The 17642-nt window shown below is 46.6% G+C and overlaps 1 protein-coding gene across 3 annotated transcripts in view; it reads left to right on the plus strand.

Moving 5' to 3' along the window:
- Positions 1 to 14857, plus strand: part of LOC122878575 (interleukin-1 receptor accessory protein) — a 36367-nt gene extending 21510 nt beyond the window's left edge. For 2 of the 3 annotated variants that reach the window (XM_044201474.1, XM_044201475.1), the window contains 7 exons: positions 547 to 618; positions 3104 to 3233; positions 4184 to 4332; positions 5631 to 5774; positions 7090 to 7233; positions 10048 to 10383; positions 13774 to 14857. In XM_044201474.1, coding sequence (XP_044057409.1) covers positions 547 to 618; positions 3104 to 3233; positions 4184 to 4332; positions 5631 to 5774; positions 7090 to 7233; positions 10048 to 10383; positions 13774 to 14621 — 1823 coding nt within the window. In that variant the 3' untranslated portion in view covers positions 14622 to 14857. The remainder of the gene's footprint in view (positions 1 to 546; positions 619 to 3103; positions 3234 to 4183; positions 4333 to 5630; positions 5775 to 7089; positions 7234 to 10047; positions 10384 to 13773) is intronic. The other variant, XM_044201476.1, reaches the window with a different exon arrangement.
- Positions 14858 to 17642: the final 2785 nt, after the last annotated feature.

The following is a 17642-nucleotide window of genomic DNA, read 5'->3' on the forward strand; positions in this document are numbered from 1 at the left end:
GCCACCGCCGCCGCTGCCACCGCCACCGCTACCACCGCCACCACCGCCACCGCCACCACCGTCACCACCACCGCTGCCGCTGCCACCGCTGCCACCGCCACCGCTGCCACCGCTACCACCGCCACCGCTGCCACCGTCACCACTGCCACCGCCGCCGCTGCCACCGCCACCGCCACCGCTACCACCGCTACCGCTGCCACCGTCACCACCACCGCTGCCGCTGCCACCGCTACCACCGCTGCTGCTGCTGCCGCTGCTACCACTGCTGCTACCACCGCTGCCGCTGCTGCACCTGCCACCTGCTGCTACCACCGCCACTGCTGCTGCTGCTGCTGCTGCCGCCACTGCTACTGCCACCGCTGCTGCTGCTGCTACTGCTGCTGCTGCTGCTGCTGCTGCTACTGCTACTACTGCTGCTGCTGCTGCTGCTGCTACTACTGCTACTACTGCTACTGCTGCTACTACTGCTGCTACTACTGCTACAACTATACAGACATTAATAGATATAACTGTGCAGGTAAACACTGCTCTGTTTTATTCTCTCAGATCCGTCTTCTTTGCCCAAAGTCCCCAGCATCCTCCACCCGGCTAAAGACCAGGTCTTCACTGTCAAACAGGGTAGGTTCACAGCAGAGCCACTGCATCAACTGCCAGATAATAAAACATCATTAAATGAGCCTTTTAAAACCCTCGTTAGTTGTTGATTTTCAATATTTTGCCCGGAGATCCAGAAACCAACCAACCAATCAAAGCACGCTTCGATTAAACCCGACGTTACGTAGGAATATCCGTCACATGAGCGCAATGTAAACAAAAATAGTAAAAGTTTAGCCCCGTGTTAAAAACGCTCAAATACATGCAAGCTCACGTTCCTGGTGGATTACTTTGTAACACGAAGGCAGTTTTCCTTCTGTTCACTTTGCAGTCGTTGTGACGAGGGATGAAATAATTGCTGCTGTAATCGCCCCCCCCACCACCACAATTATGCACCACCCCCCCTGCGTTGTTTTAACAAAGCGCTTGTTTCAGTCTGAACACCGAACGGAGAGAGTCTGGACCTGAGATGGTACAAGAAAGCAGCACCAACAGACCATTTAGTCAAGTGTACACCCCCGAAATACATTAACTCTAATTTAGGCTTAATTTCTCCTTAATGGAGCAATACTTTTTCAAAATGTCCCAGAGTATAACATCAGAAGAGCAGAGAGGAAACGTTGAGACTCTGTTTTCTTGTGTAAAAACTGTGTCGACTTTGTATTTGTAGAGAGAAGTCGGGGGTTTTCCCCATTCACTTCAATGTGAAGCGTTTTCCTGTAGCTGACGCTGTGTGTCCACGAGGCCGCAGACGTCAGGGAGGTCGCTGTTGAAGGACGTGGTCGTCACGGTGATTCGTCATAATTAGAAAACATAATTAGAAAAGTCGCGGTCGCACTTATCTGCCGTGACGCTCCCGAGACGACGAGCCGCGTAGATTGTTGACGTATCGTTCCACGTTACGGATTTCTTTTTTTACAACTTAAATATATCAGATTATATGTATTTTCTCCTCTCTCGACAGCTCAGAGACACGTGCGACCTGTTACTAACTACTTTAACTTCAAAACGCTCTTCCTCCTCTGTGCGTCGAGATGTTTATCCTTTTGCTTCTTTGTGTTTGGTTTTTAAAAGTGAGAAATGTCAGCCTGAATTCATGACGGTGTCTCTGTTCTCAGTCAGCTGTCACTGGTTGTATTTCCCTGCCCGCTGTAGCGCTGTATGTCCACAGAGAACAGTTCTTCATCCCCTTCCTGTCCAGCTGAATAAACTCTTTAACCCCCCCTCGGATCAGCTGGGGAACGCGTCGTCACAGAGCTGAAAACAGGCTGTTTCTCTGATACGTGGTTCTCACAGGACGGCGACGCTGCAAACACGTGATGATCTTATAGACCATGATGCATTGCTGCAGGTTAAACTACCCAACAGGATATAAAGCAGTTAAAATGAGCTCAGCCTGAAACATCTGCAGCAGTAAAATGCAACACACACATGAATGCAGCAGGAATATGAATCCAGAAACATCAGATATAATAAACACTGACAGGAAGCGTTTCACTGCACAGGGACGACTCTCACTGAACACTTTAAGGACATGTTGCTGATTATACTTTTACTGCAGTGAGGTTTGACTGCAGGACTTTGACTCGTAGTGGAGTGTTTCCACAGAGTGGTGTTGAAGTAAAGGATGTGAACTGACCTCTCAGCGCTACAGTGGGCCGGTGGCTGCAGTGTATCCGGATGGGAGCTTCAGTTGATCTGTTCCAGCAGTGTTACAGTTTCATCCTTTCTCCTCCACCTGCAGCTGGACTCAGCACATAAAGCTGCTCTGGCAGTGATGGAGAGGCAGCTCACCCCACTGCCAACAACTTCTTTTAAATTGGTTTTCCTGAGAGCGGCTCGGAGGAAATTCAACATTCAAAAAGTTAATCGTCCGTACAGAATTAGCGGAGGCTGCAGGAGCTCGTCCCATAAAACAGAACAAGCCGTTAACGGTGTGTACGGACGCACACGCCATCAAACACACATCACGTGCACATATAGTGTGTGTTGCCGCTGGTGAAACGGCCGGTGAGCAGCAGGATCGCGGCCTGTGTTCACTGTGATAAATGTTTACAGGAAATGTGTTTCATAGCTTCACTGTTTGATGGCTGTTTATTCTTAGCTTTAGCAGCGACTGAAAATTCATTAACCTCGATTTTAAAACTTAAATATGACCAATTTCATCCTTTGGAGAGTGAAGATTCCTGTTGACTTTTCAGAATTTTTGACTTTTAAAGCCATAAAACACCAGGTTGTAGAGAGCGGAGGGTTCTGTCCTCGAGCACCTCCTGTCCACATGTGTCTTTGAGCAAGACATATACAAAATATAAGTCACTCTAATAAAGAATCTACAAAATGAATAGAATGTAAATTAATTCACTTGTCATAGAGACGAAGAAACATATTTGGGGCAGCAGAGTCTCATTCCTGAAACAGTCAGATTCTATACGGTATATTTGGTCAAAAATGTATTTAATTTCTATCAAAACTGCTGAGGTCTGATTCTGAACATTATTCTCCCTCTCAGACTCGGAGGTGCGTCTGGTGTGCAAAGGCCTGTTCCCCTACCTGGACTCCTGGTGGGACATCTGGTGGACGGTTGATGGGAAGACGCTGGACAAACTTGCCGACCATCATCGATTCTCCAAAACCAACAGGTGGGAGTTCACGTTCAGTTTCAAGCTGAGCCGAGCTGGAGACTTAAAGTTGCACTAATCAATATTTTTATAGAAGCAATGGAACCAACAGAGAATTACCACTCGACTGTGCAGTTCACCTCAGCTTCACACAGCTTTTTAGCCTGTTTTAGCTCCCAGTCTTGGATTTACGCTACATTTCCTGTCGGGTTCGGTCTCAGCGCTCTAATCGACCCTGTTTCCAGCAGCAGCACGCAGCTTTAAGACTTCAATACTTGGACACGACTCAGACTTAAACCACAAAAATTAGGACATGAAGAACTTGAAAGCAAAAGCGTGAAAGTCTCAACTGAGACAGAAATAAGAGACGGCAACAGGCCGAGACTGAATTACCAGCGGCCAAAAGAAAACCAGTTTCAAGAACGTTAGAGAAATGAGTGAGAGTCTGCACAGTAACTGCAGCTGTGAGAGAAACGTAGCGGAGTCACACGTGTAGAAAAACGTAACAGAAAATTGAAATAACGACGTGTACTTAAGTACAGTAAGTATATTACTTAGTTTCTTTCCCCCAAGGACTTGAGTCTTTATTTGGGTCTTATTTTGACGAGACTTGAGATTTGAACTTGTCTCAACTGACGTGAAACTCGACTCAAACAGGCTTAAAGCCGCTCTGGTCTGTAGTGTTCACACAGCTCGACTTCAATGTCTCCGAGCAACCAGACAGGCAGACATCTGTTTCCTGGTAGACTGATGTAGCTGGCCCCCCAACATTTTCCTGGTTGCTAAGGTGCGTTTTAGCAAGCAGCTGAATCCAACCCCCCTAGTGAACGCTATGATTGTCGAGAACAAGTAATGTGCTTGAAGAGAGCTCAAACATACAGGATTCACTGGTAAGAAGTCTTCAGGCTCAGTGAGACTGACAGTCTGAGTGTAGTTTTATTTTGAAATATTTGAGGTGTGTTTGTTTGCAGACGGTTGAACGTGGACTACGGAGACCGGACGGAGGAGAGCGTGCTGGTGATCCAGGACTTCCAGTCTACAGACCTGAACAGAGAGTATAACTGCTCCGTGAAGAACGAGCGAGGCTTCGAGACCCGCAGAGCTCAGCTGGAGGAGGAGGGTGAGGAGTAATCACACCTCAGACCCCCACACTGATGAGCTCTGAATGAATGAGTTTCGTTGTCTCAGTACATGTACTCTGTGCAATGACAATAAAGTTGAATCTAATCCAAAAAAATCGAATTTATGATTTTGGAACTTCTGGAAGGCTTTTAGTGTGAAATATCTCTGCAGGAAGTGCATTTCCATCCACGCGTTTTCAGTCTGCGCGTACAAAACCTGAGTGGAAACGCAGGAAATAAAAACAAAAGTCGAAATATCACAAAAAGCGTTTCCTGTCCGAGGCGTGGACGCTGTTTGTGAGTGAATAACTGCTGACGTCACGAAGCCTGAAGAGCTGAGAGCATCAGGTGAGTGTGGAGCGATGAGGAGGCTGGAGCCTTCACATCACATGAAGCCGACAGAAACGTCATGTTTCCATCATGGTTTCCCATCGTCTGAGCTTTTAATGACGTCGTCTCGCTGCGTCCTCTTCTTCTGCGACGCTTTAATGGCAGCGGCTGGAGGATCAGCTCCACCAGCTGTTTATTATTATTATTATTCTTCTTATTATTATTATTGTAGGAGTAGTAGTAATAACTTTATATATACAGCACCTTTCTAAACAAAGTTACAAAGTGCTTTACAATAAAAACATAATAAAAGCAAATAAGATCCAGAAACATGATAAAATAATTACAACAAACACCATCAGATTAAGAAAAAGCCAAACGATAAAAGTGAGATTTAAAGGAGGATGCTGTGTTTCTCAGGCAGGGAGCTCCACAGCTGAATAAAGACTCAAGCTGTCACCTTTAGTGTCAAGTCGAGGTTTTGGAACCATAAGCAGGACTCTGCCAGAGGATCTCGGGCATAATTTAATATTCACACCTGTGCTTTTCTTACCAAACTGTCTCCAGTGAAAAAGGCCTCTAAACAGAAAACGGTTTCTGACTTTGAGTGTTTTATTTGACATATTCAGTCGTCAGGCATTTGTTTTAAAAACAGCCTGTTTGCAGCTTGACTGTAGAAATAAGTCAGAAATAGATTTGTAAACTGCAGGTGAAGACTGCAACAGCTTAAAGATCTTAGAACTAGAGAACAAACACAAAGAGCGAGAGCTTCTCGCTGAGAAACATTTAATTCCAAATGTGTGTTTTATATTTGCAAGAATCAACAAGCGGTTAGATGTTGTGAAGCTGTGAGCCTGCAGGTCTGAGAGACCTGAGAGAGAACAAGAGGATTTACTGAAAATGTCAGACTGTTCCTCTAAATCTGCCTGGACAGGTATTAAACTTCAGGTGTGTTTGTGTTCGTCAGTGTCGTTGCCGTCGGTGGAGCTGGGTTGTGGTCTCGGTGTGACTCTGGTCCTCATGCTGCTTCTCTTCGTGGTTTATCACGTCTTCTGGTTGGAGCTGCTGCTGCTCTATCGCTCCTGGTTCGGCACCGATGAGCGACACACAGGTAAGCAGCAGGTGACACCTCAGGTTTGTCTTCTGTTCATCTACTTGGACCCTAAACTAAGTCTCTCATTATTTCCATAAATTCTCGAATAGAAGCTGGTATTCCAATAGTGGCAGTGGAACTAATTGGTTCTCTCATTTTATTTTGTATTGTGTCCGGTTCCGATCTGTCTAATTAACCCGCAGACGCAGGTGTCAACAAATGATACACCTGTTTGAATAACTGACAAACACAGCGGCAGGGCGAAAAAGATTCTCTGGAGTACAAGTACTAAAGCTGCTTTGTTTTTGCCAGATAACTGAAATATCTGCCGTCTCACCTCCGCCACTCCAGTGTTTATGTCCTGATACTAAATTTCTTCTCTTTAATGATGATCTTTTCCATCTGGCTGCAGTTGAAGCATTTAGATTATTAAACCTTGTATCAGTAGGACGGAAGAAGATAACTTCTTCAGTTTCGCTGCCAGATTTATTCAATCAGCCCCAAACACGCTGCGGCACTGTGGACGTCTCCGTACAGCGAGCCGAAGAACAACTGCCAGCTGAAGCTTCCTCACTGTCTTTATGGCAACATTACATTCCACTGGGCGGTAGTTCAGTCCCCAGCAGGGGTCCTTCTGAAAACTTTGTGAAGACAAATGATTATCTTGTGCATCTACAGTGGTGTGAAAAAGTGTTCGAATCCAGAGGACAAACATGGATGTTGAGTAAATATGGAGCCCCCAAAAGTTGCAAAAGATATTCTTTTAATCTTGTGCACTCGAATTATTAAAGACATATGATAAGTTGTGCACATAAGTTAATATCTTGTGTGCACAAGATAATCCTTTTGTGCACACAAGATGCTAACTTGCGCTCACGTGATCATGTCTGTGCACGAGATAATAACTTGGGATAATAAGATATAAACTCTCGACCACAAGATAATAACGATTGCATATTTTGCGCTCATGAGAGAAAGGTAATAACGTGTGAGTGGTGTGAAAAAATGTTTGCGTTGAGTAAACACTGAGCGATATCCGTCTGCAGCAGGTTTTATTCTCTGTGGACTGATTTTGATATAAACCCTGATGTGAAGGGGTGTGAAGTGTACAGGATTTAACAGCATTATGCTGACTGAGGTACTTCCTCTTGCGCAGATCAGATCAGAGGAGTTTTTTGACATTTACGTCACTAATGGTTTGACTTGGTTTCCTGCGCAGATAAGAACGTGGAAATGTACTCACCATTCGAAATGTTCTTCCCCTAACTGAAAACAGGATGTCTCCTATCTGCAATCGGTGCGGTACATGACGTGTGTGTGTGTGTGTGTGCAGATGATAAGGAGTATGATGTGTACATCTCATACGCGAGGAACAGCGAGGAGGAGCAGTTTGTTCTGTCGACGCTGCGCAGAGTTCTGGAGAACGAGCTCGGATACTCAGTGTGTATCTTTGACAGGGACAGTCTGCCGGGAGGAAGTGAGTACTCACATGGACAGGACACAGATACTGCAGGACAGGACACAGATACTGCAGGACACACTGATACTGCAGGGCAGGACACACTGATACTGCAAGACACTGATACTGCAGGACAGGACACACTGATACTGCAGGGCAGGACACACTGATACTGCAAGACAGGACACAGATACTGCAAGACAGGACACTGATACTGCAGGACAGGACACACTGATACTGCAGGGCAGGACATACTGATACTGCAGGACACACTGAGACTGCAGGACAGGACACACTGAGACTGCAGGACAGGACACAGATACTGCAGGACAGGACACAGATACTGCAGGACACACTGATACTGCAGGGCAGGACACACTGATACTGCAAGACACTGATACTGCAGGACAGGACACACTGATACTGCAGGGCAGGACACACTGATACTGCAAGACAGGACACAGATACTGCAGGACAGGACACACTGATACTGCAGGGCAGGACATACTGATACTGCAGGACACACTGAGACTGCAGGACAGGACACACAGATACTGCAGGACACTGATACTGCAGGACAGGACACACTGATACTGCAAGACAGGACACAGATACTGCAGGACAGGACATACTGATACTGCAGGACACACTGAGACTGCAGGACAGGACACACTGACACTGCAGGACACACAGATACTGCAGGACAGGACACACTGATACTGCAAGACACTGATACTGCAGGATAGGACACACTGAGACTGCAGGACAGGACACACTGAGACTGCAGGACACACTGAGACTGCAGGACACACTGAGACTGCAGGACAGGACACACAGATACTGCAGGACAGGACACACTGATACTGCAAGACACACAGATACTGCAGGATAGGACACACAGATACTGCAGGACAGGACACACTGATACTGCAAGACACTGATACTGCAGGATAGGACACACTGAGACTGCAGGACAGGACACACTGACACTGCAGGACACACTGATACTGCAAGACACACAGATACTGCAGGACAGGACACACTGATACTGCAGGGCAGGACATACTGATACTGCAGGACACATAGATACTGCAGGACAGGACACACTGAGACTGCAGGACAGGACACACTGATACTGCAGGGCAGGACATACTGATACTGCAGGGCAGGACACACTGAGACTGCAGGACAGGACACACTGAGACTGCAGGACACACTGAGACTGCAGGACACACAGATACTGCAGGACAGGACACACTGATACTGCAGGGCAGGACATACTGATACTGCAGGACACATAGATACTGCAGGACAGGACACACTGAGACTGCAGGACAGGACACACTGATACTGCAGGACACACTGAGACTGCAGGACAGGACACACTGAGACTGCAGGACACACTGAGACTGCAGGACACACTGATACTGCAAGACACACTGAGACTGCAGGACAGGACACACTGATACTGCAGGGCAGGACACACTGAGACTGCAGGACAGGACACACTGAGACTGCAGGACAGGACACACTGAGACTGCAGGACACACTGATACTGCAAGACACACTGATACTGCAGGGCAGGACACACTGAGACTGCAGGACAGGACACACTGAGACTGCAGGACACACTGAGACTGCAGGACAGGACACACTGAGACTGCAGGACACACTGATACTGCAGGGCAGGACACACTGAGACTGCAGGACAGGACACACTGAGACTGCAGGACACACACTCATACAGCAGTAAAATATAGTCTTAAAACAACAGTTACACTTGTTATTACTTGTACTATTGCTAGAATTCCTGGTACTTGTAATATTACTACATCTGCTAATACACCTGTACTGTTGCTACAACTAGTGGTACTCTATTAGTAGTATTACTGCAAGTAGGCTTGCTTACTAGTGTTGCTGCTGATGCTAATACTCCTACTGTTAAAACTGCTTCTGCTCTTCCTCCTTGTACTGCTGCTACTTCAGCTACTAGTATTACTGCTACTTTTACTTCTATTGTTGCTACTGCTGCAGTTACCGCTACTACTTTATTTATTATTATTTTATTATGCAATTCAAATTTACTTACAACATTGAAATCCATCCCACATTACTTGACAAAGTATTACAGTAAAACGCAGGAAAATAGAGGAATAGAATAATTTGGATTCCCCGAAACAGAAACATGGTGGTACGACCATGATGCAAGGTTTCTCCAAATAAATGTCAGTGCTAACTATGACTTCATACCTGATCTTTTTCAGTTGTAGAATAAACAGGACGTCCTGAGACCACAGAGCGATGGTTGCGGCCCAGCCGGTGCGAGCTAATAATATCTGGACTCCCATGGGGAGTTATTAATGAAATATTTTGGACATGATCTGATGCCAAACGTTGTGTGACACTGAGCACAAATAAAATATGGCTAAAGTCGAATGAAGAAGAAGCACGACTTCTACCCGACCTGTCGTCTACATCAAGACAGCCGGGCTTAAGAGACCTGAACCCTGTGTAGCACATTGAGCTGTACAAGTCCAAGTCCGGCACATCGACAGCCTCTAACCACTGCTGCTACTACTTCTATTACTACTGCTGCTACTTCTGTTGATACACTTACTCCACATGTATTGCTGCTGCTCCTCCTCTGCTACCACTACTACTGCTAACTCTTTTAGAATTGGTGAAAACCTGTTGGTATTATTACTACCTACTACCTTTAGTCCTTCTGCTATTCCTAAGAAACGCAGGTGAACCAAAAAAAGACACAAACACACTTCATCCATCCATCCATCCCTCTATCATCCCTTCATTAACCCTCCTCTCTCCCTGCAGCCATCACTGATGAGACTCTGAGTTTCGTGGCTCGTAGCCGGCGCCTCCTGGTGGTCGTTAGCCCGGGCTACGCCTCTCAGGGCTCCCAGGCCCTGCTGGAGCTGAAGGCCGGTATCGACGGCATGGCACTGGGCGGGCACCTGCGGGTGATCCTGGTTCAGTATAAGCCGGTCCAGAGGCAGGGCTGGGTCAGGGAGCTGAGGAGAGCCCGGGTGGCCCTTTCGCTGGTCCGATGGCAGGGGGACAAGTCCAGGGAGCTGACGTCCCGCTTCTGGAAGAGGCTGAGGGTGGAGTTACCTGTGAGAAGGATTAGCTGCAGGGAGGAGGAGGAGAGCAGTAAGGAGGTGGCCCTGATGAGGCTGCACAGTCAGAACAGCACAAACTCCCAAACAGGCCTCATCACCAACACTGTTAAAGACCCGCAGAAAGTCCTCAACTGTGCAGCGTAGCCATGACGGAGGTTTACAGTCAGAGCAGTTACACGTGTTTTGCCTTCTCAGTTTGCACAGAACTGTACAGGATGTTACTTCATTATAACTGAGACCACGGAGGTTCCACAGAGCCTGAGCCTGATCAGCCTTTAGCTATAGAGATGTTCCCATTCCTGGGTCCAAACGAGAGTTTCTGGCTCTTTTTACGCTTCTCTAAAATTAGCTACATGATGTTTCTACCTAGGGCTGCGTAAAACCAGTACCAAGACAGTACCTGAGACTCAGTTACAATACCAAAACAATACTTTTTCAGTGCCTTATCAATTTTCAACATTTTTCTACAAAACCATTTCTTTTCATTTAACAACAAGACTGAAAGTCGGCAGCCATGCGAAGCTGTACTTAAACATTTCACGGCGATCCATCCAATAGTTGAGATATTTCAATTAAAATAAATAAAAATGTCAATGTCAACCTCCTGTTGGCGCTAGAGGAAAAGTCAGGGGATCACCAAAGTCAGTAGGATTCATCCTCTGAGGACCATAAATGTCTGTACGGAATTTCTTGGCAATATATCCAATAGTTGTTGAGATATTTCAGTCTGGACCAAAGTACATTGCCGCAGAGCTGCTAGCATGGCTAAAAAACGATCTACATTTCTTAAATGTATCAGTATGATGTAATGATGTGTTCGGGTAACACAAACAGTAAAAAACAAAGTAGGATAGAAATTACCATCATCAAAATTTAAATTTGGTGCTAAAATGGTGCTTCAAAGCTACTTCAGCTCGTATCCCACCTCACACCAGTCTGGCCTGAGGGCGTCGCTAGAGGAAAGGTCACGGAGTCATTCAGATCTAAAGTGTTCATCGTCTGGAGAGCAGGAAGGGGATCAGCTGACACACGAAGACACTAACAACAGTGGGCAGATAAAGCACTCGTCCACAGCTCCAGAGACGAAGAAGAAAACTTGTTGTGCTTCTCAGATTAATGCCATTTACTTTTTCATAAACTCAGACTCATAAATCATTACCATAAATCACTTTTCATGTGCACTATCCATTGATTAACACTGTATTTTATATTGTCCAGATTACAGAGCATTGTGTTAAGAAGTCTGGCTGCAATATTGTGATGAGCTGGTACTGTATGTGTTTGTTTAGGAGTTTGGGGTTATCTCTTACAGATTGTGCAAAAATATATCCATCTTCTTGCACCAACACTTTCTCAAAGGAAGTGAAATAAGCGGAACATTTTGGGAGTCATCTCGACAACCTCAGTTGTATTTTGGTCCACCTGTTCTTTGAGCCTAAGGCTAACGTTAGCATGCCTTAGCATATTTAATGTTTGACGTCCTAATAGTAGCATGTTAGCATATATTATCAGTATCAGTATTTCATTCACAAGTGTTTGAATACAGGAAACTTTGACCAGATGGTGGCGCTAGAAGAAAAGTCAAAGGATCGAGTCAGTGAGGTTCATCCTCAGGGACCATGAAAGAAAGCAGAGGGAGATTTACAGTATCATATGCAGTAGCCTTTAAAAGCACTACAGCTATAAAATGTTACAGATGAAACGCAGGAGGGGTCCACGTCCTGCAACGTGCCAAATATTCAAATCCGAAAATGTATTGACAGAGTAAAACTTTAAAATGTTGCAATTTTTCTGCACTTTCTGTATTTTTACGTGTTTTTTTGTCACGGTTTCCGCTTTTATACATTCAGTTTATCAACAATAAATCAGCTGTATCAAGTTATGTTTTTATTTAAAGAAATATACTATGCTATTTGTCTTTAACACTGCTTAAAAAGAACAATATTGTAATGGGAGCATGCATCCGGCACTTTCAGCAGTTCACAGTATTTCATCTTATTTTTTTAATAAATACATTTTTAATCTAATGTTATGTCACCATCAGCATTCATTTCAATGTTTTTCATTTCATGTCTTCCATTTGCGCAAATTTAGATAGTTTGCACTTGCACCTGCACCACAGCACAATAATGTTAACGCGACAAAAAAAGGCTCAACTCAAGGTCCACTTACTGGCTTTTTGCTGAGCTTTTTACCACATCTTCAGAATCAGAAATGAGGGGAAACTCTTTCGTTCCAGCTGCTCACTGTCACGTCAGTGCACACGGGAACAGAAGCACTAACAGAATAGAAATAATAATGAAATAAGTCCGCACACTTCAGTCTTGCAGTCTGAAAAAAAGAAAGTTAAATATTGATTATCTATCTCGGGATTTGACCAGTGGCTTCCTGCAAGGTAAGAAAGCTTGCAGCCAGTTTATAGCCATTCAGTACTTAGGCTCAGCTGTGATTTGAGCTTAATGCTAACATTAGCATGCTGTTATTTAGAATCCTGACCATAGTACGCTGAGTTAGTTATAGTTATGACCTGTTCGTGGCGTTTGATGAAAGGTCAGCGTGCTGCTCTTTACTGGAGGTGGGAAAGTTAACCAGACGTGCGTTCACAATGTCAGCTAGTCCTCATCGGGGAAACCAAATCTCAGCTTTGTGTGGTTTGTTCAAGTATGCGCTGTCGTCTTTGTCTGATGCTGCGTTCACGCAGCGCTGGCAGGACGAGAGTCCAGGAGAACTCGCGTTATTCTGACTGGAGAGTGTTTTTCAGCAAGTGAAAGCAGCCGTGGAGGCTTTGCAGCCCTTTTTCCACTGGTTTGTTGACACTCCCACGATGCTTTCTACCAAGAGGTAGAGGTACTGAAACTGCCCGACATTCCAGATATCTCTGACTCTGAATCACAGGAGGCAAACTTTAATGGTTTCTCCACCTCTGCTGCTCGTAATTACGGCCTGAGCGATACGATGTGACGCAGCATTAGTAGAAGAAGAACGCCAACTACAACTATGGCTGGAGCCTCAGCTTTGTTTTCTAACGGTTTGTTCTGGTTAGCAGAAAGACTTGGAGGCGGTTGGTTATGCGAATGTGCGTCTGGTTAACTTTCCCACATGCGATAAAGAGTCAGCGGACAGTCTTCAAGATTCACTCTCGAAGGACGTTGAATTTCTGAACCAAATTTCCTGGGATTCAGTCCGGTAGTTGTTGAGATATTTCCGTCCGGACCACGGTGTCGGACTGACTCTGCCACTAGAGCTAAAAGCGTGGCTGCAAACTGAAGGTGGGCTTTTTGGGAATGAGCCGCAGTAAAGCGTAAAAGATCTGGATTCAATGGGCTCAATACACCAGACTTGTCCTTCAAGTTGTGTTTAATGTCTCAGCTGCCATTCCTGTACTGATGTTAAGCTGTTGTTCCTGACTCTTCCTGTTCAGACCTATCAGAGACCATCCTGCGCTCGATGCAGCGGAGCCGCCGCCTCCTCTTCGTCCTCAGCCCCGACTTCCTGGCAGAAAAGAGCTTCAGCCTCCTGGAGTGTCGTCTGGGTCTGTACCTCCAACATGGCCACCAGGCCTCCGTCGTCGCTGTTGTTTACCGCTCAGTCAGTAAACTGCCCTGCGTGGAGGTGGCTCAGCTCCGGCAGGCCGCCGCCACCACAGTGACGTGGCGAGGGGGTCGATCTGAACCGCGTCGGTCACGCTTCTGGCTGAGGCTGAGGCTGGCGCTGCCGGTCCGGCCGCTCGCTATGGGCAGGAGGTTGATTGACAGCACGTCATCTCACTCAGACCTGGCTGCCCTGGCGCTGCAGAGAGCGCAACGGATCCAGAAGCAGAACCAGAGAGATGGAGCCAATCAGAGCCGCAGAAGCAGGCGGGCCTCAGCCAATCAGAGCCGCGGAGACAGACAGGCTCCGCCCACGGGGAGGGGCAGGGTGAAGAGGGGGGAGGGGTCACAGCACAGCAGGAGCTGCTCAGGGTGCGCTGGCCTTATTGGTCAAGTGGAGGACAAGGGGGCGGAGCTAACAGTAGAAACAGAGATGCAGCAGGTGTCACATGACAGGACTGAGATTCAGCCAGACCCTGTCCCAGAAACAGAGCCCACCCTAATTCCAGACTCCGTCCACGACACGCACTCAACTCCTAACCCTGCCCCTGTACCTGACCCGGCCTCTGACCCAGACTCTGGCTCCGCCCTCCCCACCTGCGAGCAGGACGACGATGGAGCGAAACGCAAACAACAGCAGCAGCAGCAGATGATTGGTTCAAAGTTATGTCAGCAGTAAAAGGGGAGGGGCTTGTGGTGCAAACGGCACCAGCCAGAATGTAGCAGACGTTCAATAACCCCGCCCCTGACACTAACTCCGCCCCGGCCCAAAACCCAGCTGAGGCTTCATACAGACTTTTTATACAGACTTTGAATGATGCTGCATTCAAGTTACATTGGAAAGATGGTAAAACATGAATCTTAAAATGATCATATTTAAGATTTTCATTAAATTCAACCCTTTTTTTGATGCTATTTATGGTCTGCATTTTTTCAACAATAGCCATTCAATGTGTTCACATCCTGTAATTATCGCTCTGTTTAGTACTTTTCATTGTTAGCGGCGGAGTCCGCCATTACTGCGCTGGATTCAAATGACCTTCACACACACAGGGACTGACAGGAAACGACGCAGCGTGTAATCCCGTGTTACTGTGTGTAATTTAACGTGACTGATATCAGCTGCACTGTTTAGTGCTAATGCTAACGCAACATTTCCTTACAGACACTTTTATTGTGAAGGAGTCACAGGAAACACTATTTGTCACTGAGGTCTTTAATGAAAAATGTGTCTGTACTTGCTGTTACCACGGTAACCGTGGGTGTGGTCAAATCAACCAGGACTGAAATCCGAAGGATCATAAATAACTTCCACAGAATATTTCTACTTTCTCCTTTCACTAATAAGAACACATCAAAGGCAAAGTTCGATCATTTCAAATAAATCCAGGAAACCATTAAACGCATTTCTAAAGTCCGGCTAGCGCCCCCTAGAGGCCGCAGCGTTAATTACAGCCACAATATGAAAGAACAAACACCTTCCTGATGATTGGTCTATTCTTACAGTGTAACCAGAACGCCTGAACGCACCGTTTGACTCCTCTGTCAGCAGGTGAGATACAATCAGGTGAGACCGCAGGAACGATCAGAGATGCAGCAGAGAAAACAAAACGGAAAATATGTCACGGAACTGGAAAATGCTTTGTTTTACATTTCTGTCTCCCGAAGCTCAAACTGAGCGTGAATGTTTATTACGGATCACATGATCTGTTTTCTGATGCAGAGTCTTTGGATTTAAGTTCCATTTATCATTTATTTCTGTTCAAAGGATGTTTTGCAGTGCAACAGCTGCTGCAGTTCCAGAGGTCTCCACGAGTCCGCTCGGAAGGAGAGTTCGTCCGTACACAGGTCTGCTTCAGACCAGGTCCTAAATACCATCTGCCACTGGGGGCGACTTTGTCAGCTGTTTAAAACGTTTCACCGGTTTGTGATCGAAGTCAACTTGTTTCAACGATTTCCAAGAATCAAAGTGTCGTCAGCTCAGAAAGTGCAGAGAGAGGAGGAGGAGGAGGAGGAGGAGGAGGAGGAGGAGGAGGACTCCTCCTCGGCTCCTCCAGCTGTTGGGGTTTCTTCTTGTTTTGAAAAATGACACCTTGCGTAGGAACCCACAGGACTTGTTTTGACCATTAGATTGTTTGCAGTGTTCTGACTGCACACACACACACACACACACACACACACACATAGGTGAGGTTAACGAGCTGATTGACAGGTGCTGCTGTCGTTTCAGCAGAACTCAACATCAAACTGTGAGTAAAACTCCTCTGCGGTCTCCAGCAGCTGCACGAATCAGTGATGAAGGCAACACGTCTTCTCTCTGCGCTCACCAGGCCGTCCTGAGCTCACAACCAATAGTTTGATGAAACAGTCGCGCGGTGCTCTGTGCTGAGGCACTGATTGGCTGGATGGCTTCAGGCCCCGCCTGAGATAAATACAGGTGTGCTGCAGGTTTCTGCAAACAGGGTCTCCTCACTGCCGCAGCCTTTCAGATGATGAAAATGTTGATGTTTCGCCCCGGGTTTCGCTTCTCAGGCTACGTAGGCCACTGCCCTGCCCTGTGGTTGGTGGGCATCACTAAAATCATTCATTTATTTACATCATCCGCCTAAAAAGATGCTAAAATTGAGCATTAAAGAGAAGTCAGTAAAGATCACAGATCAGTAAATGAAAACTAAATGTGATTAAAGTGTCATTAATAACTGAGGGTCGGCGTTTTGGTACTTTGGGGGAATCTGGATGAAACCGGCTGCCGAGCAAAGTAAAAGTCCGGTCTCGGTTCTGTGCAGCAGAGCAGGATCCTCCTCCATTCCTTCGTTTGTCCTCCTGTTCAGCAGGAAGCGTCCGGGTCACAGGTGGGACGAGGAAACCTGTCGACAAATGTGAGTAAAGTTCGAGTCTGTGAATCTTTTATTATGCTGCGGTCAGGAGAAAGATGCGGTCATTGGTTGTGAGGGGCGTTTGATCCGTGCGAGCGTGCTGATGTGGAACTGAACAGCTAAAACTTCACAATAATTACATTCAGCCTTTTATTCTGAAATCCTGATTGCACCTGGTGATCACAGGTGACTTCAGGTGCAAAGAGACTGAAAGGTCTGTGGCTGACCGGACCAGCAGGTGTCGCTGTTTGACCACCGAAGCCGCTGATCTGAGGCCGGTTTGTGGTCTCGTCTGGTCTCTCTGCAGAGCTGCACACACACAACCTGGACTTCTCATGTTGGATGGAGTTTGATTTAAAAACAGAAGGATGGCTAACTAATGCTAACTTTCAGTTCATTGGGATCTTCTTCTCTTTCACATTCAAAGGTTTAATTAGTCCCCTGCTTTAGCTGTGCAGTGAGACGCAGCGCCTGTAACGAACCGGGTTAAATATGTTTAACGGTAAAAAGCCTGTTGGCCTGTTAGCAGGCGGGCCGTGCAATCTTCCGCATATAAAAACAGGAAGTGTCCTGATTCTAAGGCAGACTTTGGACACGCTCCGAGGACGGACGGAGGTCAGAGTTCACCATCCTGAGGGTCTGGAGCTTCTTCCAGTCTCTCTGTGTCGGACGTAGTCTCTGGGTGGTTGAGGATCCTGTATGATCCTTGTGGCTCTGGTTCTGCTGTCTGAGTCCTGCAGAGTGTAGACCTGATGGTCCCGCTCTCTCTGTGGGGCTCGACGGTCCTGAGACCAGATGGGGAGGCTTTCCTCAGCACCACAGCG

Source organism: Siniperca chuatsi, linkage group LG7 (genome assembly GCF_020085105.1).
Source record: "Siniperca chuatsi isolate FFG_IHB_CAS linkage group LG7, ASM2008510v1, whole genome shotgun sequence".
Taxonomy (NCBI): Eukaryota; Metazoa; Chordata; class Actinopteri; order Centrarchiformes; family Sinipercidae; genus Siniperca; species Siniperca chuatsi.